The 25,262-nt window shown below is 44.3% G+C and overlaps 1 protein-coding gene across 1 annotated transcript in view; it reads left to right on the top strand.

Moving 5' to 3' along the window:
* Positions 1-25,006, top strand: part of T265_02354 (hypothetical protein) — a gene marked incomplete at both ends in the record, with an annotated part of 29,338 nt that extends 4,332 nt beyond the window's left edge. Inside the window, 17 exons of the mRNA XM_009166568.1 lie at positions 3,584-3,627; positions 3,674-3,766; positions 3,859-3,940; positions 7,532-7,675; positions 8,023-8,114; positions 11,410-11,662; positions 14,008-14,285; positions 15,526-15,654; positions 16,169-16,330; positions 16,556-16,694; positions 17,684-17,823; positions 18,725-19,280; positions 19,539-19,735; positions 22,315-22,770; positions 23,540-23,732; positions 24,168-24,294; positions 24,490-25,006. Of these exons, the coding sequence (XP_009164832.1) occupies positions 3,584-3,627; positions 3,674-3,766; positions 3,859-3,940; positions 7,532-7,675; positions 8,023-8,114; positions 11,410-11,662; positions 14,008-14,285; positions 15,526-15,654; positions 16,169-16,330; positions 16,556-16,694; positions 17,684-17,823; positions 18,725-19,280; positions 19,539-19,735; positions 22,315-22,770; positions 23,540-23,732; positions 24,168-24,294; positions 24,490-24,502 (3,098 nt within the window). The remainder of the gene's footprint in view (positions 1-3,583; positions 3,628-3,673; positions 3,767-3,858; positions 3,941-7,531; positions 7,676-8,022; positions 8,115-11,409; positions 11,663-14,007; positions 14,286-15,525; positions 15,655-16,168; positions 16,331-16,555; positions 16,695-17,683; positions 17,824-18,724; positions 19,281-19,538; positions 19,736-22,314; positions 22,771-23,539; positions 23,733-24,167; positions 24,295-24,489) is intronic.
* Positions 25,007-25,262: the final 256 nt, after the last annotated feature.

Here is a 25,262-nt window from a genome sequence, read left to right as displayed (position 1 = left end):
ACAATGTTCTTCAATAGCGGGGGATATACTTTTATCAATGAAGCAAACACCATCTGTTCCTAGACACACAAAACCGAGGGGCTGGAGCATCGCCCTCGAGGTGCATTTTTCTAATAATCGTTCCTTCATAATGCTTTAAGTTTTGATGGTAAGAGTTACATTTCGTATTAATATGGCAAAAATCCTCCTAAGCTAACGGCTTCCGGCCATTGTCTTGGCACGCGCCTTCGAGAAACCCGACATACTTAATACGTTGACAACTTTACTGAAACTGAAAATCACTGCCAGTATCCTATTCATCATGGGTGTGCTATTGATTCAGTCTCTTATGTTTTGGTCTGAAGTTTACGTACACTTAGAAGTGATGAAGGTTTCTTTTATTTCTAACCCGAAGTCTCGCAATGAGCTGCGTAGGACACCAATCAAAGCTGCTCGTTTGCGATCGCATATCCTCAGCTATACGTTCAGCGGTTGGAATTTAGATGGCAAGTGATGTACATAAAAGCTGAGATATTCTTGCCTTTCTACCACAGCGTTTTACATAGATGTGGTGACAAGTTTTCCTAGCATGATGAGACTCTTTTGGACGAGAAGCCTATCCAACCGAGATACCGAAATCTTTGCGAAACATGCATAGACTTTATGTGATCCCCATTGAATCGGTGAGATCCTTTTTGATATCGTCAGTAGGGTCCTTCAAACCAATTTCTGAAAAAATTTCTCACCGCACAAAATAATACAAGACAACGACTGTATGATGTTTAGATGTTAATGACGCCTAGGGTCGAAGCAATTTGCCAAGACACATTCTCTACGGTTGTTGTAAGCGCGCAGCAGCACGGGCTTAAAAGGCATACAATTGACCAAACTGGGAAAGGGTTGATAGGTTTAATGTCTTCCGTCTCTCTGCATGTGGGAACGGTTTCCCCTTATATATATATATATATATATATATATATATATCGGTAGTGTTGTTTCCACTTCAGCTTCACTATGGCCTCTGATATTGTTTTCCGGACATAATTTTTGAGATTTGGTAACAGTGCGTTGTCGAAGCATAAGACAGAATCGGGAGAATGCCGTAGATTGAATCGAAAATTGTTTACTGTTAGCTTATGAGAAAGATGCCGAAAACAAGATACCAATGAGGTGAAAATACTTTAGGAATGTAACCAAATGTTCAAGCGTAGACGAAGATAGATGGCGATAGAGAATCGGGTTCGGATTATTTCAGTCAGTTCTCAGAACTTCCGTAAAGAGTCTTGGTACTTTATCAGATCTTCAGCAGAATACCCTTCGGTTCGATCATGTGCGTGAGCCGTCTGCAGCTGTTTTTCGTGGTTACTTCCAGTCTGCTTCATTTACACGTAATTTTTTAAAAAAAACGAAAGGTGTTATTAATTGTTCGTATGTTTTGAGTAAGACCGTTAGCCTTTTTGCCTTTTTACTACCATAATATCAACCACTCATATTTACCTGAATGAGAACGTTGTAACAATTGGAGGGAGGGCTACTGTAAAAGGTACCTAGACCCGAACTTAACAGCAACGAGCCGCATAATAAACTAACACCTTCATTTGTTTGCTACGCTTGTTATGGTCTCAGGATCTCAATCTGCGGAGGCGATATATACTCAGTCGCCTCCACGCCATTGGTGATAGCCAGGGAGAGATGTTCTGCATCTGACAAGATAGGTAAATTGTGTTGGTAGTTTTCCCAGAGTTACTCAAGATCTTGGGGACGATTTCTGTGCTCCCGTAAATGGCGGTATCTATTAAGTGCGATGTCAATAGCCTCTGAACAAATTGGTCCGTTATCTCGGAGCTAAAAACACTATCTCCCGGCCATGTAAGTTGACTTCACAGCATACCATTAACTCTAGAGTATCCAGCGAGCCACCACCAGGTACTGGGGGGTTAGACTTCTGGGCCGAACGCTCTAGTTCGGGTAGCGGGACAGAAGAGGATTCCGTCTATCGAGAAATACACTCATTTGCAAATCAATTTGGTTATCACAAGAGACTCAACTGAATCTTTCGTTTATGATGTTCTGCAACTGAGTGTGCTTCACACGGGTCGCCTCATCATCATCATCATCATCATCGACAGCATGAAATCAGTGTTCAACACCGATGCTTCACTGCCGTACAACCATGACTTATTTGAAAGCCTTATTGTAAAGAAAAGAATAAAGGTGGATGGGGGAGGGACTTAGTGCCTCATGTTTCAGTTGGCACGATATTGGAGATATCGCAGTATATTTTCATAAAGAAAACTACTCACAAGGTTGCTGAAAACTCCTCGACAGCCCACGACCGGTTTCGTCCTCCTTGGGGCTCATCAGGTAGGCGCAGTCCCAGAGTTTCCATCAACCTTATGTTCTACTTGAACTCAAATTGGACTGTTCTCGAGAAATACACATTTACAAATCAATCGGGTTGTGGGTTGTCGAAGAGTTTTCAGCAACCTTGTGAGTAGTTTCCTTTAGGATTCCGTCGAGTTTTGTTCCGGCCATCGAATTCGATATCGCCACACAGTCGAATGATCCTACTATATGTTCTCTTTGCAGACGATTTATATATCAACCAACATGCTTATTACCTAATCTCAGAACACCGCCCTCGAATAATAAGGTAACGGAACCTGCGTTTTATAACCACTCAAGTGTTTTTGCGTGTAGCTTATTCGAAAATCCATGTGAATATGGTAAAATCGGATATGTTCATCAAGCAGTTTATGCGCATTACCTTGGTCCTACTCATGATGGGGAATCACTGTTCAACATTCTGAGGTCGTAGTATGGTTAATTAATTTTATTGCTGGTTATGATGGATAGTAACTACTTGTGAACCCTTAGTTTGCTTTCCAGGACACTTATCAACTGCTCGTTACCATTACTCTTTGGTCGGCCGATACTAGTTTTCAGTTAGAACTGCCTAAGCTACTTGTGCGATTTGATGTTGTCCCTCGAAAAATGTCAAAGCCTGTTCAAGCTCTGATCGCCGACTGTATGCGCACGTTTGTTAAACGGAACTGATGTGTCCCAAAGCATCCAAATCGAATCACGGCGGCTTTACTGTCATCGTGGCGAGTGAATATCCTGAAATGACATGGGGTATAAAACTTTCATCCTCTTCATGCATGCACAACCACACAATTTTATGCCTGTTACCGCTTTCACTTTGGGAATACATCCAGCCTTAGAAACTGTGGTGGCCCGGTCATGTGCTACGTATTGTATGTCATCGCTCTCCCAGTGGAGCGTTGTTTTCGTTGCTCAATTTAAAGTGGTGAACTGTGTTGCAGAGAAGGCAGACAAAGAGATTACGAGGAAATTCGGCGCCGTTATCGTTACTCCTTTTCCTGTGCATGGTCTCGTGAAACCCTCGTGCTTGGCTGGATTTGCTGCAGGACGTGGCTGCCGGCTCTGTGGAACTATATGAATAAGTGTTTTGTGGCTATTCAAATGAATTTATGAGTAGCAGGGGATTATTGTTACACTCCTCTTACGTGATTGCTGTCTTCCATAAGGATGATAAATACACAACGCAACCACCTCCCTTTCTTTTCTATCTGGTTTACAGAAGACTTGAAAGCAAGCTGTTCAGATTCACCGGAGCCAGACCAGGTAATTTCTGATAAGCTACCCGCTTGATAGTTATTCTCATTTTCAGGAAGAGTCTGGTGTCTCTTCTCAACTATTCGAGGATGAGGATACTCGTCTGTTCTATGAAAGTCTTCCGGATATCAGAGCCATGGTTCCTGGCGTAAGTCAGAATTTTGTGCTCTCCCAACTTCATGGTCTTCGCTGGAATTATCAGAATAATAACACGTCATGTTCAATTCTTCGTTTACACAGATTCTGTACAAAGAAAGCGAACAAACCAAACCGGATGCTGGTCGTGAGAAACATGACGACTCAGACGGGACTGGACCAGAAGGTATCATCTTTTCTTTGCAATTTATTGTTCCATACTGATGGTCATCGGTTCATTAAGATTGGTTTTTTGTTAAACTTTATTTTGACCACTGCTTCTCAGATAGAGTTCAGAATACGACACAACACAAACCAACCTTGGTTTGTTTATACTGTACGTATGTGTATGACAACAATTCAGACGGTAGTCATTCAAAACGGCAGTTGTAGTTGTACTCGAGCCTCAGAGCCCAGAAATTCGTAATAAATTAAACGCGTGTCCAAGCTTCACTCCTCTATGAACCCCGGGGCCCTTGTACTGTATAAAAATTCCATCAACTACGGGCTCCTCTCTGTGTTAACACCGAAAGAAAGAAAAATGAAAGTTTTGATTTCTCACCATAGCATAAGGCCTCAGAACTCGGCTGAACTAAAAACAGGAATCCTAGTAACTGTACTTGATTAGCGTCTTAAGAGTTAACTTGGCAATGCTATCTCCACCATTATAGCGCTCAAATACACCAGCAGGATTGTACTTTCAAACTCGAGGATACGTGGGATACCAAAACCTCACGTCGATATTGTGGTTCTCATGTGTTGCAAGCGACTGACAACAGCATTGTCACGCATTTGCTGCACCTGGATAATAAGATTTCGCCTGTCGGGGTGTTTTAAATGCGTGGTGAGATTCTTCGCTTATTTTTTTTATTTTATTGTTGTGAACTTTTATTGAAAGCAGGTTCCTCCAATTCCCCATATTGTAGACGCCCATTCCCAGGCATCCGCACAGCTGATGCTCGGGTTTTGTCACCAACCTCGACAAAGCTAGCTGGCGTTCAAGTTGACAGTGGACAGCTTGGTCTTCACTTACCCCGTGGTGACGTCAACCCGTTTACGCATTGGGAACTGTACTCACAACAGTTTGCCTCTCGGCGGTTGTAGTTGAATGTGTGTGGCTGGTTTTGATACACAACCATCCCCACAAAAGTTCCACCCATTGCTAACACACAAGTGGGGTGTATGTGGAAGGCAGACTTTCTCACGAATTAAACATCTGGCCTTCTCTATTTCGTGTGTCCATGTTGATTCGTTCACTTAGTTTGACGCACTCCTCTCGCCCTCTTAAGAATCCCTCCAAGCAAGCCTACGGATAAAAGCAACCTCCCACATAGCGCTCGAAAACGTTTAGGTGCCAGTGTTCCAAATACTTCATTCCTAATACCTACACAGAGAAGACAGTCACCGTACACCCACGTTACCGTGCACCACGGTCTACCTGGAATTTTAAGAACGTTATCAAAAGATTGGAAAAACAGTGGAGCGTTATTTATGACCATTTTTCCGCTTGAACCGTTCTTCCTTTAGGTTCGAATAAGATGTTTCACCTTATTGATGCTCAAGACTTATCGTTTGACGATTTTTAATCAAGTTCCAGTTGAATGTTCTTTTCCATCAGTCTGGATGACCTTCAGCATTAGTTGCTGGTCTGGGCAGTTGAATTGTGAACAGGCATATATCAGGGAATCTTATAGAGAGGAATGACTGATCATCATCGCCATGATTGAAATCAATATTCCAGAGATATATACTGGCGCTTGGCTTCCATATAACCATAGTAAGGGAAGAAAGCTTTAGTTAAGAGCCGAAAGAAAATGGAGATGTCGGAACCTTGTGAGAATTCCTATTTCCTTGAGGAAAACGACTCAAAATAAAGTGTTTATACGTTTGGACAGCACTGTAATAAACATATCTGAACATTTTCTCGAGTTAAGGTGCTGTCACTGGGATTCACTCAGCGTCCTTCGCAAACCTGATGCGACATGAGCCCAGTATGCGACAGACTAACTGCAAGAAGACAGTCCGGCAGGGGATTACAGCATGTAAGCCACTGGGATCAGTTCCATACCATATCTTGAAGGGCATCTCACCACATACATGCAAGATAACTTGGGACCCAAACAGGCAGGCGCGAAGATCCTATAACGCTGTTTGAACATAGCCGCCTTCATTTCACATCGCTATTCGGTGGGCTATTCCATGCGAACTTTTCGCTAATAATTGACTGAAGTGGAAAACAACACTTCTCTGAGAAGACGGTGGTCAGACATGCTCAAGCTATCCTGATGCGGTAGGTTTACTCTGAGTCCCTAGTGGCTCTACCTCATTACCAACCTCCGACTTACGCACATCGTTTGGTACTCCCTGCAGCCACCTGACCACTTGCTATGCTACGCGGAGACACTGGTGACCAAAAGTTTGAGGATGCCTGAGGCCCTCCACTAGGCAGCCAACAGTCTCACAACCATAAAGTAAGGTCGTCCTTCCAGTTGCATTGTATACACTTCCCATTGACTTCAACGAACTTCGCTTTTGGCGCCCTAAATGGCGCAATTTGGCGAATACTGCCTGCGCACTGATCGTCAGTCCATTGACGCCAGTCTTTACAGTATGGCCATGGTTTATGAAGCTATCAAGAACATGAATCACCCAACTAATTCAAGTTATTCGTTCTGCAGTTTCAGAAAGGCGCGATAGACGGGGGGATGTGAGGTGAGATTTTACACCTTAAAGGTGTAAAACGCATGCCGAAACGTGAGGTCACCACCGATGAAGGTAGTGCTGTATGTAGGAGTTACATTTACTTTGAGTACCAGCCCGTGATACGTGTTCGGCGCAGGCGTAGCGAAAATGATGAAGGGTTCAGCTGTCATATCAAGAATCGGATTTCTGTGGAGCCTGTTTCTTGTAACCAGTTAGTTCCAATTCGACTAACATTTCTCTCTGTTAGGTTCCAACTATCCAGCCACGGGGAATATATATATATATATANGGGTTCAGCTGTCATATCAAGAATCGGATTTCTGTGGAGCCTGTTTCTTGTAACCAGTTAGTTCCAATTCGACTAACATTTCTCTCTGTTAGGTTCTCACTATCCAGCTACGGGGAATATATATATATATATATATATATATATATATACCATACCGGTGACAAGGATGGAATATACTGTATTTGTGAAGCGGCTAGACATACAATGTGTATACTTCATTAATCTCAGAACGGTTTGTGCTTTCAAAATCGTGATAGACACAAACACAGGAGGGAATAAGTGTGCCGACCGAACAGGTCTTGGCACCCTGGCTTTTCCCGTTCCACAACATCAATTGTATGATGGTTGGAAATAAAAGTTAAGATAATTGCCTTTTGGATTTCCCTGGATGTGGCATTGTCTGATATGACGATGTTAGAAACAGCGCAACGAGAACGACCAGGTGGATAAGAACGACTTTACATGTCGTGGGCCTCCCCTGTCCCCTAGGGATCCAATGCACCACAGCCGGTCCACAGTGATGTGATAATGGTGTACGATTCGGGGGGTGATATTATGAAAGATGACTGCTGTCTTCTCACCTGTATGCGTTCAGAAATCATCATCTGATATCGCTTTCTTTTCAACCGCTAAGTCAACTTCGTAGTGGGGACACTTCCATTCCTCAATCATTTTCTGTCGTACGAAGACGTCTCAGTTTGTTTGCGCGTTTCATATAAATTTGCACACTTGTTCATGTGGCTCTGCTTATTTCTAATGAGTCAGAATTTCCTACATGCTTTGCAGATATTGATTTGGAGACAGTCGAATCTGAGTTGGCCAAAGAAGAAGCTCGTTGTAAGGCTGTCGATGAGGCCGCAATCAACAGTACGGGTGGATCACATTCGACTGAGCGAGACAAGCCACCAAACTCACTCACCATAGAAGATAGTAAGTTGGGTGCTCTTCAGTTTCTCAAATTCTTCCAAACTTGTTTTGTCTCCGAAGGAATGTAGTGAGTGAATAAAGTCTTTTTGTTGTCGTCCTGCATCCAACGGATCAGCCAGACATTGGGTGTGTTTCCAAAACTGAATGTGATATTTCAGTGATTATCAGTGAATGCCATTAAATCCTGCCAATGGGAAACCAGCTGGCGTGGTGAAAAACTTTGTTCCTATCTCATTTGCATGCCTAAACAGTAGCGGATCTGAAGTAAAGCCTAGTACACTTGAAGAATGAGGAAGGACTACAACAGTTTCCATTTCTGCATCGCTACTTCTGATCTCTTCCCGTCCTAGCCGAAGAAGATCCGAGTTCTTCTGGAAAGATCTTGATGGAAACATTCCTCACACAATTGCCAAATTGCATCAACAGAGATCTAATCGACCGAGTAAGTTTGGCGTTCTTTACAAGGACCCTTTCAGATGTGTTTCATTCACTTGCAGTAGCTATTACTCCTCTTTTGTTTGTCTCAAAATTGGCCTTATGGTTTCTATACCACGAGGAAGAAACTCATATACTTCATTCGGAGAATAGCAACATTTCAAGGCTAGTAAAACTAGCTCAGTATTTCATCCTGAGATATGGGAACGAAATTTTTTACTCAATGTTACATGGTTTATTTTCAAGCAAACGAATAATACTCATTCTAGTGTTGCTCATTCTCTATTCATTGCATAACGTTTTCGTTCAGATTGGAACTTACTGAATGCAATTCTACGGTAATTTATGACCCACTTTCCTGTATGAGACCGGGTTCTTGGCTCGGCTATATTGCTCTTTGTTATCCAAGGCCGACTTATGTGCAGTCGAGTGGTGACATTATAAGTCTTGCCGATGCTTACTGCCGTCAGTATACTGCTTTTTATCCCATCAGACTCATATGTCTCCTGGTAACCTGTCCACTCAAAATGGGGTTTCTGTCCCAACGTGACCGCTCAGCGGGGAAATTAGGAATAACGGTGCTTCTCCGCTCCAACAACTGACTACCTCGCCCACTCATTACCAGATCCAATTAGGTCTCTTCAGATCCCCAGAATGGGGATAATTTTATTCGCAAAAGTCTTAGGCTTACTAAAGTAAGAGTTATATCCCGTCATCGCTGGCTATTTTAACCTGAAGCTTGGTTCAGGTTCTGAGATTAGCGGATTCGATAGGCCACTCTCACCAGTTAGTCTTGATAATTCAGATGTCAAACTACTTGAGTTTTCTTATGGAAAATCATCTACTCTTTCGTGAGGCTCTCAGTAGGAATTTGGCTGAAGTGTGTGGGATTAATTCTGAACTAAGTCTGTCATCTTTATCGCCTAGTTCAAGTAAACATGCTTTCTCCACTAGCTTCCAACCGGATCGTTTTTAAGATCTGCAGAGCATTACCTTGGGTATGGCATTTACTCCAAATGTAATGATCAAAATCGTCCACAGGCAAGAATGTGTTTTACACGACAAATTGTCCTAATCACATGTTTTTTCCTCACCTCCACTGAAAATGCAACCGCATGTGTACCAGCGAAAAATGCTGCAACGAGTTCCTAATATTTGGCAGCATATACACAGCGAGCAGGTTCGAGCACCGGGGTTTCACGCAATGGTTTGGGGCAGGGAGTACATGTATGTCGCGATATGTTGACATTTGTTTTACTGTCTTCAGTTGCGGACATAAAACATGGGAGATAATGTAGCCAGGCGAGAACGATAACTGTAAAACGGACACTTGTCGGCTGTCTTGAATCGGTCTCATTATCAGCACCATCGTAATCACTAGGTTCGAGCCAAAGACCTTCGACGCGCATGGTGCTGTCTGGTAAATCATGCTTAATATGGCCTCAAAAATTGCCAGCAACTTGGGTTTCTTATATCGCAACAGGGCACTGGCGTAATCCGTGGGGTAAGTGCGATGACCAGTATCAAGGAGGTATCTTTCGATCGATACATGTGAGTTCCAGTTTGACTTCTGACCCGGGCAATCTAGTTGTGACCTTTAATATGTATCCAGACACTCGACAGAATAAACGCCAAAATCCGTTCTGTCAATGTGTGTCACTGCAGCGACACATGAAGTAACAGATTACACGAGAGGCAGAAACAGCGAACGAACTATTTGCTGATGTGTCTGTTTGAAGTCGTGTTACGGTGTGCACTAGATGGAACCGTTCAACTGGATAAATGTGTTTTAGGACCGATGTGACTTTGTGCGTACGGTTGGCTACTTGGTTGCCGAAAACTTATATTCTTGTCTTCTGTTTTTGGAACCGCGGAATAAGTCTGTCTTGATTTGTTGTGAATCACAATGAAGCGATTGGGTTAGCCACTTGCTAACCAAGTCTAACTTAGATAATCCTCGTCTGTTTAATGGTTCTTGGTTACATATCCTTCTGGCTCTGTAAAGCAAGGTGTAACCAATACTCTCATTTGCACACGAATTTGGTTTTGATAGTAGACTCAACTGAAGTTGGCTGAACCTCTGGTTTATGGCGGTCCGCCTCAACTGGATGTGCTGTATCAGGCTGTATTGTATTTCAGTTGTTACGATATTTGAGATATTGTACTACGTTATTTAGACGTAACAAACTAGGCAAAAGGTTACCGGGAACCCCTTGACAACTCACGATCGGTTTCACTCTTCTGGGTCATCAGATAGGCGCAGTCCCCGAGCCCACGCCAATCTTATGTTCTACTTGAACCCAGTTTGGACAGGTAGATGTCCACAGATCCCCCCTCTCAGCTGAATACGAATTTTGTTTTGATAGAAGATTCGACTGAATCCAGCTGAATCTCTCTTTCTTATATGGTGTCTTAGATAACCCACCCCTACGCACCACTACGCTTCCCAATAACGCACTGATGCTGTCACCTCGATTGGTGATGAAACTTTTGCGATCAAACTGCCTAGCTCAGCGAACAAGCCAACGACTATATATGCTACCTGAGCTACCAACGTTTTCCCTTATAGAAAATCAGTGCAAAACTGCAAGTATCGACTAGTCCAAACGGTGTTGCGGCAAATTGAACTGTGCTAAACTGCACGCCTAGGTGCCATTAAACTCAGCTGCAAAACTTTCTGCGGAAAAATGTTTCATTTTGTTGGGTATATGCTCAAACCAAAAGCCGCCCTAATATACGTTTATATTTCTGCAGCTCATCAAATTCGATTGTTCACTGAAGCAACCATGCCTCTGTCTGAAAAATCTTGTGGAATAATTTCCCAGCATCGCTGAAACACCGGGATGCCTAAATTGGGCTTAAAAGTTTGGCCTGGTACTCTCAACTCAATTGTCCGATTGCTTTAATCCATCAGGGACACGTCACAACTTTCCAAAGTTCAATTCCATTGCGCGAATACTGAGTGCCGCACGCCTACGTACAAGTATGTCTCAAAAAGGCAAACCGCCATTTGTCTCGCATTCGTAGGTTATACGAAGATTGGGATGAAGAGAAGGGAAGGGTTCGAGGATGTTTGCCGTTGTTTTTCATTATAACTATCGTCAATACGATAGTTATACAATTAATGTTTTTCATACCTCATAGTTTGCAAATCCAAACAGCTTCTTCTAAAGGAACTCCTATTCCTACATTTTGGATTGTCTGTTGAGAACGCCCATTTTAGAAGCGTTGAGCTTCGCCCACTTAGTAGTTTGGATGTGTAATGTGGTTTACTTATCCCCTCCTGTCATGTTTTTTTCCAGGCTGCAATCGACTTTTGTCTCAACCTAAACAAACGGTCGAACCGCAGACGTCTTGCGCGTGCGCTTCTTATGGTGCCACGTACGCGCTACGATTTGCTTCCATTCTATGCCCGTCTCGTGGCTGCTCTTGCTCCTGTCATGCCCGATCTAGTGGCGGATGTTAATACGATGTTGACGGGAGAATTCAGGTGGCGTGTATCCAAGCGCGATCAGATGAACTTGGAGTCTAAGTTGAGGGTTGTCCGGTTCATCGGTAGGTGCTTTTAAATCAAGTTACCTTTGGTTGGTCGGTTATAAAGCTTGTCAGTTTGGTGTATTTAACTTATTTGAATGATTGTGTAGGTGATAATAATATTTCTCCGGCAAACACGCCCTGTTTTGATTTGCTGCTTCTAGTGGGAATGAGTATAAAATATTTCCTAGCAAAAATAGATATACGTTTGTACACCGTTTGCGGCCGGAAGGCAGGGAAAGCCGTGGTGGATCATTGTTCAACTCCTCTCTGAGGCTAGTTCGTGTTTTAAGCTCTGCGAAGTGGGCTATTGCTTGAGTGCAATGTGATTTTTTCTCTGTCTAGTCGAATCGGACTAAACACATGGTGTTACATAGTTGGAACCCATTTGTTTCTATGGTGTAATCTGTAGTTCATAACGGATACCATCCATTTGTTCATTCTGCAATATCTGTTTGCTGAGCGCTGTAACAGTATGACATTAGCTGTCCAGGCCTTCACATTGGGGGCGAATGTTATAGGAGGTGTTTCTTAGGCGCTATTTGGAGGAATAATGACTTGGTTCCAAAGTAGGGCACACACGTGGACCTGCTACCATAGACGTGAACCAGGACGGCCTCCTAAAGTCGCACTTTGGCTTTACCCTCCGCAGGTTTATCAGGTGCCAAAAGAAATACAGGTTTTATGCTCCACCGAGCGTGGTTTCACATTACATTACATTTGTTCGGCAAAAAAAGCACTTATGGTGGGCAGAGCTGATAATTTTTGAGTCTGACAAGTAGTTTGCTCACGTCTCATTATGTGTAGGGAAGGTGCTGTACCGGTGACCAGTGACTGAACTTACCACGCAACAAATACTTTCGTTTTCTGGCTAACATCGCCCCCGAATCTGTTGTGATCTGCTAAACGGTCGTGCAACTTTATATGGGTCCCTTGGCTTCCTGTTCTGCAGACTATGGTATACAAAAAGGTGTGGTAGCTACAGACATTCCGTTATGGAGACAAAGGAAAATAATTACGATCGTATTTACAAGGCAATCACAGAATTTCAACAAGGTTGTGCTAAAATCTCCGTGAGTGGACGAGAAGCGTCGATCTAAAGACGCTCGATCCAGATTGGCTGACCAATCCTGACATGCCTTCGTTTGGTCCGTAGCCCGCGACACATCCAAGCCCGCACCTGACACATCCATCCAATTGACGTACTGTTCGGTTATTAGGGGTGGGCGGCCCCCGGACAGAATCATTGTATGAGATCCGTACTCACATAGGGCTAGCACCATTGATCGGTTGCAGGTGGTTTTCAGGAGAATTGGGTTGTGTTGTGCTAAACGAGTCGACCACTTTGCGTAGATTACTTTGACTAGACTTCTTCGGATTTCTACCCCCCATCCGACTGGTGGATATTCTTTCGCCCAACCTGTGTGCATGGTGGAAGTGATTTAGTCAGTAAGCTTATGAATCACCAGTGAAGTTAACCAGAACCCTGGATGGTGGTTCATCGGATTAGGAGCGAGATGGTACATACAATTTGCGTCATGACTTCCACCTTCAGTGAGAGTTAAGCTTTTCGGAATCTAACCACGTCTTCGCCAAAACATGTAATCAGAATCCAAGTCCATGACTTGGTGTTTATCAGGACGCCTGCCAGGTTCGACGACAGAGTCAGAGTATTCTGACTTTGCCATTAATAAGATGATTAACTGGTTGGAACAAATATTTCATAACTAGGCTTTCGTGTGTTCAACTGTTACGCATTCTCTACCATCTGAGCACACCGAAGTGTCAGAGGCGATGGTCCTTGTTGTGTGACTATATCTATCTGCCACTTACCCCCAGTCAATGTAACTGGCTGGTGCGACTAACGTGTTCCACGTGGCTCTGACGAACTGATTTTATTTGACGGCGACGCTTTCTACTGATCGAGAAGCATGACGTCGTCGCAGTCGAAAATCGCCTCCAGCGTGTGATCACGCTCGTACCAAGACCGGTGCATTGAGTCAGCAGCGTGTTCTTTTTTTCTTGCAACCAACAGTTCGGTTGTATTACAACTTTGCTCCTTCCAAAGTTTGCAGTGGGGCCATAGACAGCGCAAGCCCATGTCTCAATGGTACCTTCATTCCTAGCTGTTTTGCCTAGGTCTCACTTTTCTTGGTTTCGTCTAATTCTTGTTTTTCAAAAGAAGTTCATTCCTTGTTTATTGTTGTCAACAACGATGATCGTTTTCGTCGTACTTTCCCGGTGTACATCCGTGAGTGGTGTATGAAATTGTACACAAGGCGTGAATAGCTGTGCCAACTTCAAGTTGTAATCAAACCCTGTCCAGTTAGAATTTGACACTGCTTATTTGGTATTTTGCCTACTAGGTGAATTGGTCAAATTTCGCATTTTCCCAACGCACCAGGCGTTGGGCCTGCTCAAACAACTCTTGCCACAGTTTGTGCACCACAACATTGAAATGGCATGTGCACTATTGGACACTTGTGGCCGATTTCTCTATCGGCTTCCGACTTCACACAAGCGGACTAAAGTCTATCTGGAAGTGATGCTGCGCAAGAAGACTGCTTTGCACATGGACCAGCGGTACGCAATAATGATAGAAAACACCTACTACTATTGCAATCCTCCCCCATCGACCCGTCACGTAAGTGGATGAAGCTTATCGTTGACTTTTCCGCTTCTATAATCTAGTGTATTTGAAGAGCGGTCCTCGCTTACTCTCCGCAAAAGGTAAAACCTTTTGAGAAACTACCAAGACTCAACACTCAACTCTGTATACATCCCCGTGCTTATGTGTCTCTACCAGAAGGCGCACTTGCCCACCAGTTTATCCGAGAGAACATTGTGCACTCCTAATCCGTCCGTCAACCAATTTCTTGAGTAGAGACCTTTGTATCCCTAAGACCTTGTCCTTGATGTAACTTCTTCCGATTGACTTTAATGACCATCTAGTTGTCCGCAGATCTTTTAGTAGTAGTTTAACCACTTCCTTGTGCAAGTGTGTGTTTCCGAGCCTTGAAATCTCCCTCAAGTTATCTCCTTTGAAACAAGCGGAGTTCACGGTTGATGTTTGAGAGTAAAGCTAACGAATGATAGCTGATTCTGAAAGAGTAAAATTTCCGAACCTCAATCGCAACGCAGAGTTGGGTCGGGCAAAGTTGTTCGTCCCTTCTGAGTGGACCGGGCTTGAGGTGTCTTGTATCTAAGGTCACAGCGACTGGGCTGTGGGAGTTACAACCGCACGAACGAGTCCTGGTGCTTGGTCTTGTCAGTCCACCCATGTTTGAAGTCACCGTAAACCGGTGTAATTATTCACAATCGCAACAGAGCTTGCTTAGCTGTTTTTACTTTGAAACCAAACCTCGCTGTTGGCTATCGTAAAAGTAAAAATACGCACCATCAGATCGCTGGTCGGCATTGGCCCAGACGTACCTGATAGGAGGCTGTGTGCTGGTAAGCAGTTTTTTAAACGAGGTATCATCTCTGTCCGCTGGTCGGCATTGGCCCAGACGTACCTGTGCTGGTAAGCAGTTTTTTAAACGAGGCATCATCTTTGTTTAGAACAGCAACATTTTTAATGATAAACGTGGTATTTTTATAGAGCGCTGTATAACAGTCCAGACCGTTGCGTCCGCAACTCTGAATTTTCACATTTTTATCATGGTCAGGGTAGGGATGCATGTAGTAATAGTTACCGGCGTATTTGGTCACGAAGAGGCGTCGTCTCATAAAAAAGTAGATGGTTCCTCTGATCGTTTATTCGGTGAGGATGCGTTACCGCTGTATTCTATCGCTCTACTTCAGCTCTACTACGCTCTACTTCAACTCCAATTATTTGTCACTCCAGTGTTGATTTCCTTTACTGCTTCTGTTGACTTCCGAAGGTGGCTGAATCCGTGCATCTAACTCCAACCATGCAATACTTGCGTCGGCTTTTGTGGCGTGATTTGGACCGTTCCACAGTGAACAGCGTTCTCCGTTCAGTTCGAAAAATAGACTGGGATGACACAGAGGTGAGTTAGCCTATTTCTCAGACAACCCAGAATAGTCTGCTGTTTTAATCAGCCCGGCACCGTTGCCTGAGCGAGCTACGTGTTTTTCATTCCAGTCTTGGTTTAGTAACAGTTTTCTTGGTTCGGTTTTGTAACAGCTTGTACTTATTGGGTTGATTAATGAATGCGGAAATGTTAACGTAGCTTCAAGACCTAACTATAATCGCCATTAGGAAACCCGACGTTTGGCTGGGCATATTTACAGTCCGATATGCATAAAATTCGTAACTATATTAAAGTGCTTAAACTCCTCAAACCAGGACTCTCTGGGCAAGATTTTGTAGTGTCCTGATTATTTTTTAATGTTAACTTTCATGCAGCTCGTATCTTGCAGTAGTGCGAGGTCCAATTCACTGAGTGGACGCGTTTGAACTGCCGCGGTCACTCGGGTGTTTATGGACTGTTTCTGTTCGGCGCTTATTTGAGCAGTCCTCAAATTGCCAACCATCTGACGTTTTGTTCTGATTTGTTATAGTTAGTGAACTTTGCGGAGGTACTGTTCACACGAGCATGGGAGTTACGTTACACAAATATCAATTGCTTGGCTAGCGTCCTATCCGGTCTGGCCGTCTTTCATACCAATTTCGCTACGGCTGTGGTCGACAACGTGATCGAAGATATTCGGGTTGGAATGGAGGTGAGATTTGTCATAGTGTGCTTGATTGCCTTGCCTACTTTCCTATCACTGGGCAGCCCCTACATTGCAGCTGTAATTCCGACGAACTACTCCCATTTAACTTGTGGTTGAAGGTTGCTGTCTGACTGTGTCTTCCGTACCTGACTCTGATGCTTATTTTTCTACGTTATACCTTCTTGGGTTTCTTACTGAGAGATCTACCTTCTAACTTTTTTTCTGCCTCAGCTCAATCTGTCCCAGCTCAATCAACGGCGGATCAGCATGGTTAAATACTTGGGACTACTGTACAATTATTGCTTGGTTGACTCACCGGTCATTTTCAAAATGTTGTATTCCCTACTCACCTTCGGAGTCAGCCTGGATAGTAAGTTTGATTTCTGAATGAGCAACGTATGTTTTGTTCACATTCAGTTGGCCTTTGTTGTACACGACACAACTGCTCTTGTTTCTTGCCCATTGTGTTGAGTTTCTTCCCTGATGTGGAGGCATCAGGGAAGGCATAAAAACGATGACAGGATACCAAGCTTTATGTAAATACTGCACATCTGATGAGGTCGCATTCAGTTCTAAACCAAAGACTTGTTGGTTTCAGCTGTCACACTTTCGCTCACCGAAAAGTCGGAGAACGGTGGTAAATATAGCCAGATATTGGAGGCAACGGCGCGCGTTGTATACTGCCTTGAGAGAACGAGAAGCTACACATTGAAGGCGATAGCTTTGATGCACCAGGGCTACCGATTACTTGGTTGAGCAATGTCTGCAAGTGTCAGTGACCAGTGATAATGATAACCCTGTTCCTCATAGGTGGTTCCACACTTTTGAAGAAGATTTTGCTCTAAGTCGACCGTTTTTCCTATGTTACTTTTATCGAATTTATAATTCAGCTCATATGCAAATGAATTTGGTGTTTACTGGACACTCAACTGATATAGCCAATCCCTCGTTTCTGATATTCGCCAACGATATTCGAGCTAGCGGAGTGTGTTTTCTTGACATAACATGTCATTCATAAGGTTGCTGAGTTTGCCCCACGTCTGTTCACCTTCTGGGGCTCAAACAACTTGTACTTGCTTTTGTTTCTTGTCTACTTGGGTCATCAGTGTTTTCAATCGGGTCATGCAGCATTAAGAAGGATATAATAATCCCACTAGCAGTCATCCAGGATTCCTGATGCCTACCGAGTTCCACTTCCTATCACCTTCAGTTGGACTGACATCAAAGTCTTACAGACTTGCTCAGCCACAGAGTTGCCAAATTTCCAGGTTTATCTCTCGACTTCCATCAAAGTCTATTCATCCTTTCATGCACTGTTATTTGCTAATCAATCTCTTCTCATTTTTTTTAAATTACAAGATAATTTCGTCAGCTTGCTAGATCCTCCTGATTCGCTTTTTCGGATCACACTGATCTGCACACTTCTGGAAACGTCAGGCGGATTCTTTGATCTAGGGAAAAAACGGCGGAAGCTGAATATCTTTCTGATCTATTTTCAAGTAAGTTTTCTCGTTTGTCGGGTCACTGCTCATTTGTGGCAAGCTTTATGGTCAGTGCGACCATGATACCCTGGACAAGGCCGTCAACCAAACGTGGTCACTCATTTTCATCAGCATTCATATCTACTGCTTTGCACAGCAAATCAGTAAGCCGATACACTCCGTGCATCCCTTCTTTTGGATTACCACAACGTCCATCCGAGGCTGTACCTATTCTTCCAGAGTTCTCGACAGTTTGGAAAACCCGAACATTTCATAAGCTCAGCAAATTCTGCCTGCTTAGGCTCGCCAACCCACTGGTCTGGTTTGAGCCCGGTTGAGACCGTTTGCATGGACAACTACGGCAACCCCGACGAACATTGATGGGACACATAAGCCAAGCAGGCTAGCTCAGACAATGGGTTTGAGCGAACAAACTGTCACTTCACTGAGATCTTTCTAGGGGTGCTTTTTAAATCTTTATTTCTTTGGTTTTGTGTGGAAATATTCTGGCCATGGTGTTCACAGACAACAAATATAATGACGAATTCGTCATTAGACGAATTTTAGAAGTTCATGATTTGGGGAAAAAGAATTAAGATTCACGCTTAGGGAGTGCATCTGCGTTGTGCCATTTCGTTCAGTTGTAGCACCCTTCCGATGCCTAACTGCTACCCGGAGGTCGCACGAGGGCTGGGACACTGCCAGGCTGCCCAAGCCTAAACAAGAGAAGTCGAGAAGCAGAGTTCGGGTTCGAACCACAGACCTTCCGTCAGTAAACTCGCGCTCTAACCACTTGGGCCATCTCGCTCAAGCTGTGCTATTTACAAGTTGCTTGATTATTACCGAGATAACACAACCATGCTTAACCAGTTTTTGATGTTGATACTATTCGGCTGAATTCAATTGCTTACCGTTTCAGCGATATTACTGGTTCAAACGCTCACAACCAATGTGGGTGCAGTTGGAAGATTTGAAGACCAAAACTTTGTCTGAGAAGGATCATGTGTCAGCGGAAACAGGTGTAAGTGAAGACAACCAAAATGAACTTGATACGCAGAGCACCGCAGAATCGGTTCAGAAACAGGACTCATCGGTTCATCCGTTGGAAATACAGTCGCCCCCGGTGAATCCCACTACAGAGGGTCCACTAGATGGTTTAGTGTTCACTCCGTTTCCATTTCCAGCCGCAGTGGAACAGTTCTACATGGAGACTCTCGCTCAGCTCCGATTCACCTCAGGTCGCGCGAAAAATCTCGCGCAAGCCGAACGCCTAGTCAAGCGTCTGGAAGCTCGCTATTTACCTCGCCTCGTACGGCTCAAAGCAACCTATGGGTTGATGGGTGAAACATCAGAAACATCAGACGGTCAACTTGTGAATGGTCAATCGGAACAAAACGGCGCAATTCCCCATTCTGCCAGACCCACCGGACCAGGTCACATGGACACAATAGCAGAAGAAGCTGAACCTGGGGAAGGTAACTGCATGGCTACTGTTATCATATTCGGATAGATTTCCGGCAGGCCTAGCTTTAAAGTGAATGCATCCAGTGCGCCACGCTTCCAGTCTGCCATAATTATCCAACCACCCACTCGTTTACTCACTGGCTAGTGTGGTTGCCGTCGGTATTTCCGTATGTCTGTTTTTGTGTACATTCCCCCATACCCTCACTAACTCCGAACGTCGTTTGATAGACACAGATCAGATAGTTTCCTGGCCGTACACTTTCTTACAGATATTCCGCTGGATGAGGATGACTATGCTATGGACGAGGACGAAGACGATGAGGACGATGATGACGAAGAAGATGAGGAACGGGGGACTCGGTCTGCACATGCAGATCGTGTGGACCTTGATGGGAGCAGGCGACATAGTCGTACGAAGATGGACAGTATGTGTGCAGATACACCGGTGCAAACCGAAGGACAAGAGGTTGGTTTTACTTCAGTAAATCAGTTGATCGCCCTGTTTTTTGTTTCATCATTCGGACGTTTGACCGAGTCCTTTTCAATTAATCACGTTTTCGTGCCGCATTTGGGGAAGCCATTCCGATTTGGAACTATTGTGGAAATGTTCGAGGGTACAGTGGCCAACTGATTCGTCGACCTTCACCATTGAACTTCATATCCACGCGATTAGCCAAGACCGTACTTTTTCCTCACTGGACCCGCTTGCCCCAGTCAGCGTGCTGGGTGGACTAGTCTGATCAATATCATGGCTTTATGCGTAGCGGTTCCTTTCAGTAGATAAACATTGTAGGGATAAACATCTGTCAACCACGGAAGCTCCACTTTGAAGCTTTCAGTCGAACAAGATATGCTCCGAGCCTAATGAGATGCATACATACATACTGACAGCCGATCATCTCTGACGTTGCACACACCGAACAAGATTCACATCCGAAGCCGAAAAGCTTTCACCTCGAAGGAATACCCCTAGAAGTTTGTCGATGGGGCTGTTTCTCCATGGGCGAGTGACCAACAGAAACCGTGTCGTATATTGTGTGCAGTGGGTTAGTACCTCCTCACTAATTCGGTTTTCAACCGTTCCTATGACTGATTATGCGCGTTTCCAAGGCTAATTTAAGCATGGTTGGAAAGCGTTAACTAATGTGGCAGTGCCTTCTATTGTTTGTGCTCGTAACACCCTGAGGCGATAGTTTGGACCATTGGCATTTCTGTTGTGGTGTCTTTTCTTAGGGCAGTGAATCAGCCACCTGGGTAACTAGAATGTGCCCTTTTGTTACCACACTATTTGTTCCATGGAGGGGGTAGGTGCAATTGGGAAAATTCTGTGTGGAAAAATTCTTCATATCGAGGTTTTCTAGCAAGAAAATTCCTCGACGGGGTCCGAAGGAAAGGACTGACGTTCTCCCGCAGTTGGGACAAGACCTTAATCGCAATGTTCGCCTACATAATCTAGAAATTTCTACTCCATGTGGGTAGCTGAGCTGCACGCAGTTAGACGGGCTCCAAGGGGAAGTTGATTCAAATTTACAGCACAACCTGTAGCATTTGATGGTTGTAGCATGCCATTTGTGAGTTCAGTTGATGTATTTGCGTGATCAGATTATTTGGACGTTAGTATTCCACACGAAAGTGTTTTACAGGACTTAATGAATACAGTTCCTTTGAATACGCGACACATTTTCTGTTTTAGTACTATATCAAATCAGTACCACAACCTTCAGATAGGACTAGGTAGGTGTCAGATACTTGACCCATTATCTTTCCAATGGAAACTACGTCCGGTTGCAGGAGTTAATCTAGCATTTTTATATATAAATCGACAGTTCTAGCCAATACAGTGGCGTTCATCTGTGACAGGTTACTTGAGGAAGATAACCACACACTAAAGGTGGTAGCTTGGACGCGAACGCGTCACTAACGGTCAGTGGGTCATGTTCCGGTCGCGTTCCCAACCATGAAGATGGCAGTTCTCAGTTCGACTGTCCAAGCCTAGAACATATACCCTCCTTGAACATGACCGGACAAAATGTGATCTAAAGGGGGTCGATTCTCTGGTTCAATGTAACCTACGAAGTGTGGCTAGTTCGTCTGCCATGAAAGAGCTACCGAACTTTACATTCGGCGCCTGCTCACACTGTTTCTAATGGTCTTGCAGCTTTCGTCCAACTAATTCGCAGGCCGTTTTCATTCTCCCATTTATCGTAAGCCATAAGCACGGTACTTGCTCCGTTTAATTGGATCGATGATGGATATTTGCCATAGCGTCAGCACAACGTAGTCCTATGTAACAGGACACTCGCTTAAGTGTATTGTCGAAGTACCTTTTAGCTTTCTTCTTAAATTAAAATGGCTTCTTTCGTAGCTACTACCATTACACGGGTGTGATCCGAATTATAGGACCGTGTAGGATGGAGCTCAATACAGCCCCATTTACAGCTGGACCATCACTCAGTTCACTCGGTTTGTGCATCTATCTTTGAATATGGTTGAGGTTATATTGGTTTCTGTTCCAGGTTGAACAATGCCCATCTCATTGTTCGATCAGCTGATTTACTACGCAGGCAGCGAAGATGTCGTCTCCCTCCACACTAATACTATGACGGTGAACGCACAGATGGTTTGGTTTGGTGAGATTGTTTTTCAGAGGGGGAACAAAAAATTGAACACCCTCTGCTGTTTGGTTAACCGGCCGCTCCTAAGCTCGTTCGGCATTAAGTCAGGCATCAGAATTTTCTATTTTGAAGGTAGATTTGAAGTGAGGCTGTAGGAACTACATGAACGAGTGCATAGTTTATTGTTGTGCGTTCTTCAAGATGATACTTCTCACAACACGTGTAATCACAGTGCATCTGTAACAGGTATTCCAAGCTAAGAAGTGGAACTGGTGGGGTCTTTATGCAAACGTTCACTTGACGGGTTGATGTTTCCAGCGTACTCCGTTTTTTAGCTGAGTGTCGAGTCAGCTAACCACTTATACTCCATATTTATAGTGGTTACCCTGTGAAAGGCTTTTCCTTGGATACCTGCGTTTTCCTCTTGCAGGTGTCTAAGCAAGCAAACACATTTGACGAGGATCAGCCGGATATTGTGGAAAGCGAGGAGGAACGATTAATACGTTTAGGCTTGAAACCGCGTTATATAGAGTGTCCTGAAGATGTGGAATTCCGTGAGGCCTTAGATCGCATGATGGCAGAGGCGCTGTTACTAACAGGCCCCCCTGGCAGTGCAGCTGCAGCTGGTGCAGGAAGTGTTTCCAGTCCGGCGGAGCCAGGGGCTGGCGGAATCCGAATACCCACTGGCTCAGTTCTACCCTCTCCTGACACTATTCAAGTAGTAGCCACACGCGTTCGATCTTCCACCACTACTTCCGCAAAGCCATCCGCGCAACAGCCCGCACACACGGCGGCGCTGTTGTCTGCCTTCCAACCTAAATCTGACGAGGAGAATTGTCAACCGAGTTTGGATTCTACGCAACCTCAAACAACTGAAAATCAACAGGTGGGTCTCGGTTGGCTACATTTCGCGTTTTTTCTACGTAATTCAGAGTTAGTCCGAATCAGTTCAGAATCTGGAACTATGTATGCGAACGTTGGCGAATACCGATACTTGTATGTGTCTTCTTGTCGCTATCTTTTTACTTTTATTGTAAGAAGCAGCAAGGCGATCAGAAAAACATTTGATCGATGGATCCTACTTACGATCCTTTATATATTATCAGGAGTCGGGACTGCGACGCCACCTATAGACCTCCGTGCGCTGCGCGGGTCTCCTTGATACCTCGGATGGAAAAGTGGAATAAACGATCATTTGAGTGTATGGAGTTCTTGCAGACCCATCACCCTCACTCATGGTTTGGTTGAGATCCCTCTGTGTATCCTCATTTTTGGGCTTTCTGGATTTCCTCTCACCCATTCGGTGCTTGCCATTATTTTGCGTCTTCGAAGTTGGCCTCTCCGCTTTCCAAACAGTTGTTGCTTCCCAGTTTATTTGGCCTTTATTGTGGAACGATCATCTATTAGCTATCGAGTCCGGTTTTATTTTGAGGTTTCGCCGCACTGATGTATTCCTCACAGTATGATCAGTGTCCGTATCGAATGCCGCCTTCATGATATGTATGCACAAAAGCACTGTGCGATCACCGTGTATCACTGCCTACGAGAGTTAATACCCAACGTATTGTTCCTTCTTATTCACCAAGTTTTCATCCAGATGTAATGATTTCTGTGTTAAGTCATCTGTGCGATCCGTTCATTCCCTTTCTACCTAGAAAACGGTTCCGTTCAGTCTCATTACTCGTCGGGGTAATCGACCGCATCTGGTGTCGCTGGCCGTACCTGAAACCGTTCAATTTGCAGCACGCTATATGCAAGCAGAAGCTGCTGAACGCGAGGAGAAGGCCCGAATGAAACAGTTGGTTCTGGAAATGCACGAGGCGCAAAAAGAAGAGGAGATGGAGTGGGGTGAGTATGAGAGCGCTCTGCTTTTCGTATTGCGTTTACTGCTTGTGTGATATGTTGATGAACCCCCGTAAACCCTACAAACGGTTTCGTTACCAACAGAGAGTAATTTGAACCTATCAACAGCAGCTCTTTCGTTGGTCAGAAAGGCTTTATTTTTGAAAGCCTCGCAGTTGAAATAGCACGTTTTCACCTGTATGGTCTGTGGCGGTCTGGAAGTGCGAACGAAGCAGATTTCTTTGTTAACCTGTCTGACGTACTTTAACACCTGCAGGTGTTGAGGTTTGTAAAATGGTCCTAAGATGCGATTTGCAACAAGCTTTTACCTTGCATGCTCCTTAATTTTGCTACCACCTATTCCGTGTCTTGATGATGAACTGAGACGCCCACAAGCTGCTCATGTCCCCAGTCTATTTTTCCGGTTTTTTCATACACTAGGCCATCTGGGCAGTCAAGATGCGGTGTTGGCACACCAATTCCCTGTGAATGTGAATCGTGATCGATGGGTGAGGTACAATCATCCCAAGGGTGCTCCTGATGCAGATGCCGTTTTCGGCACGTCGAGGTAAGCTAATTTTTCTCATAGGCATCTTCGTCTTGTTCCTAAGGAGCTAGGTTCCCCGTGTAAATTACTCATGCCTTAGAAGAACTGGTTTCAGCAACTACTTACGTCAAACATCCCTCTATAGATGGTCTGTGACTGTGTTATTCACTGTCCCGAGACCACGAAGCTAACTGTTCCCTGTTCCGTTTTCTGCAGCCAACGTCGTTAAGCTTCCACCTCACGATCAACTTGGCTTGATATCCACAAGAACCTGATATTGGAATCAATCGGACCAAAGCTCTGATCTTTGTGTGCCGTTTCCTTCGTGTCGAGGTCTTCAACGGGTGATAAGAGTTCCAGTGGAATGCGTGCAGGTTTGCTACTTGTTGAACAGTACGTGACTCTACGATCGACTGATTCTCACGAGCCCTTGGCACCCATTTGTAGCACTTATGTCCCTTTGTGTTTCACGCCATGATTGTTTTCTCCATTATTTGGCTTAGCCACCTTTACTTGTGTACAACACTTGCCAGGCTACGACCCCGCAGATGCAAGCCATATTGAGAGTGGGGTTCACTGCAATATTGGGACAACCGGTTGAACCACATATGGGACCCTTATCAGCTCTATGCATTTTTACACTTGTTTTTCTTCGTTGTTCAGTGTATTTCTAGACCGGAACGTCCGCTGTCTCTATTTGATAATTACGCCATCTTTTTTATGCTCAAATTTCTTGTGTTAATTTGCGTTATTATTCCTAACAGTGTAAAGCGACAAGGTAGAAGAAAGCTGGGTACTCTCAACCGTAATGAGTTATACTATGGACATTTGCAGATGTCTACCATCAAACCTCATACTGTTATCTTCGGTCTTTACTTAAGTATGGTTGGATGCGTCACCCTACCATGGAATACCTGGTAAGTGTATTAGGTAGTGCCGAGTCTAACACAATACGAGAACGACACCAATTACTTGATTATTTTTAGAAA

Source organism: Opisthorchis viverrini, assembly GCF_000715545.1.
Source record: "Opisthorchis viverrini unplaced genomic scaffold opera_v5_28, whole genome shotgun sequence".
NCBI classification, from domain to species: domain Eukaryota; kingdom Metazoa; phylum Platyhelminthes; class Trematoda; order Opisthorchiida; family Opisthorchiidae; genus Opisthorchis; species Opisthorchis viverrini.
This window is presented reverse-complemented; position numbering and strand designations above follow the sequence as displayed.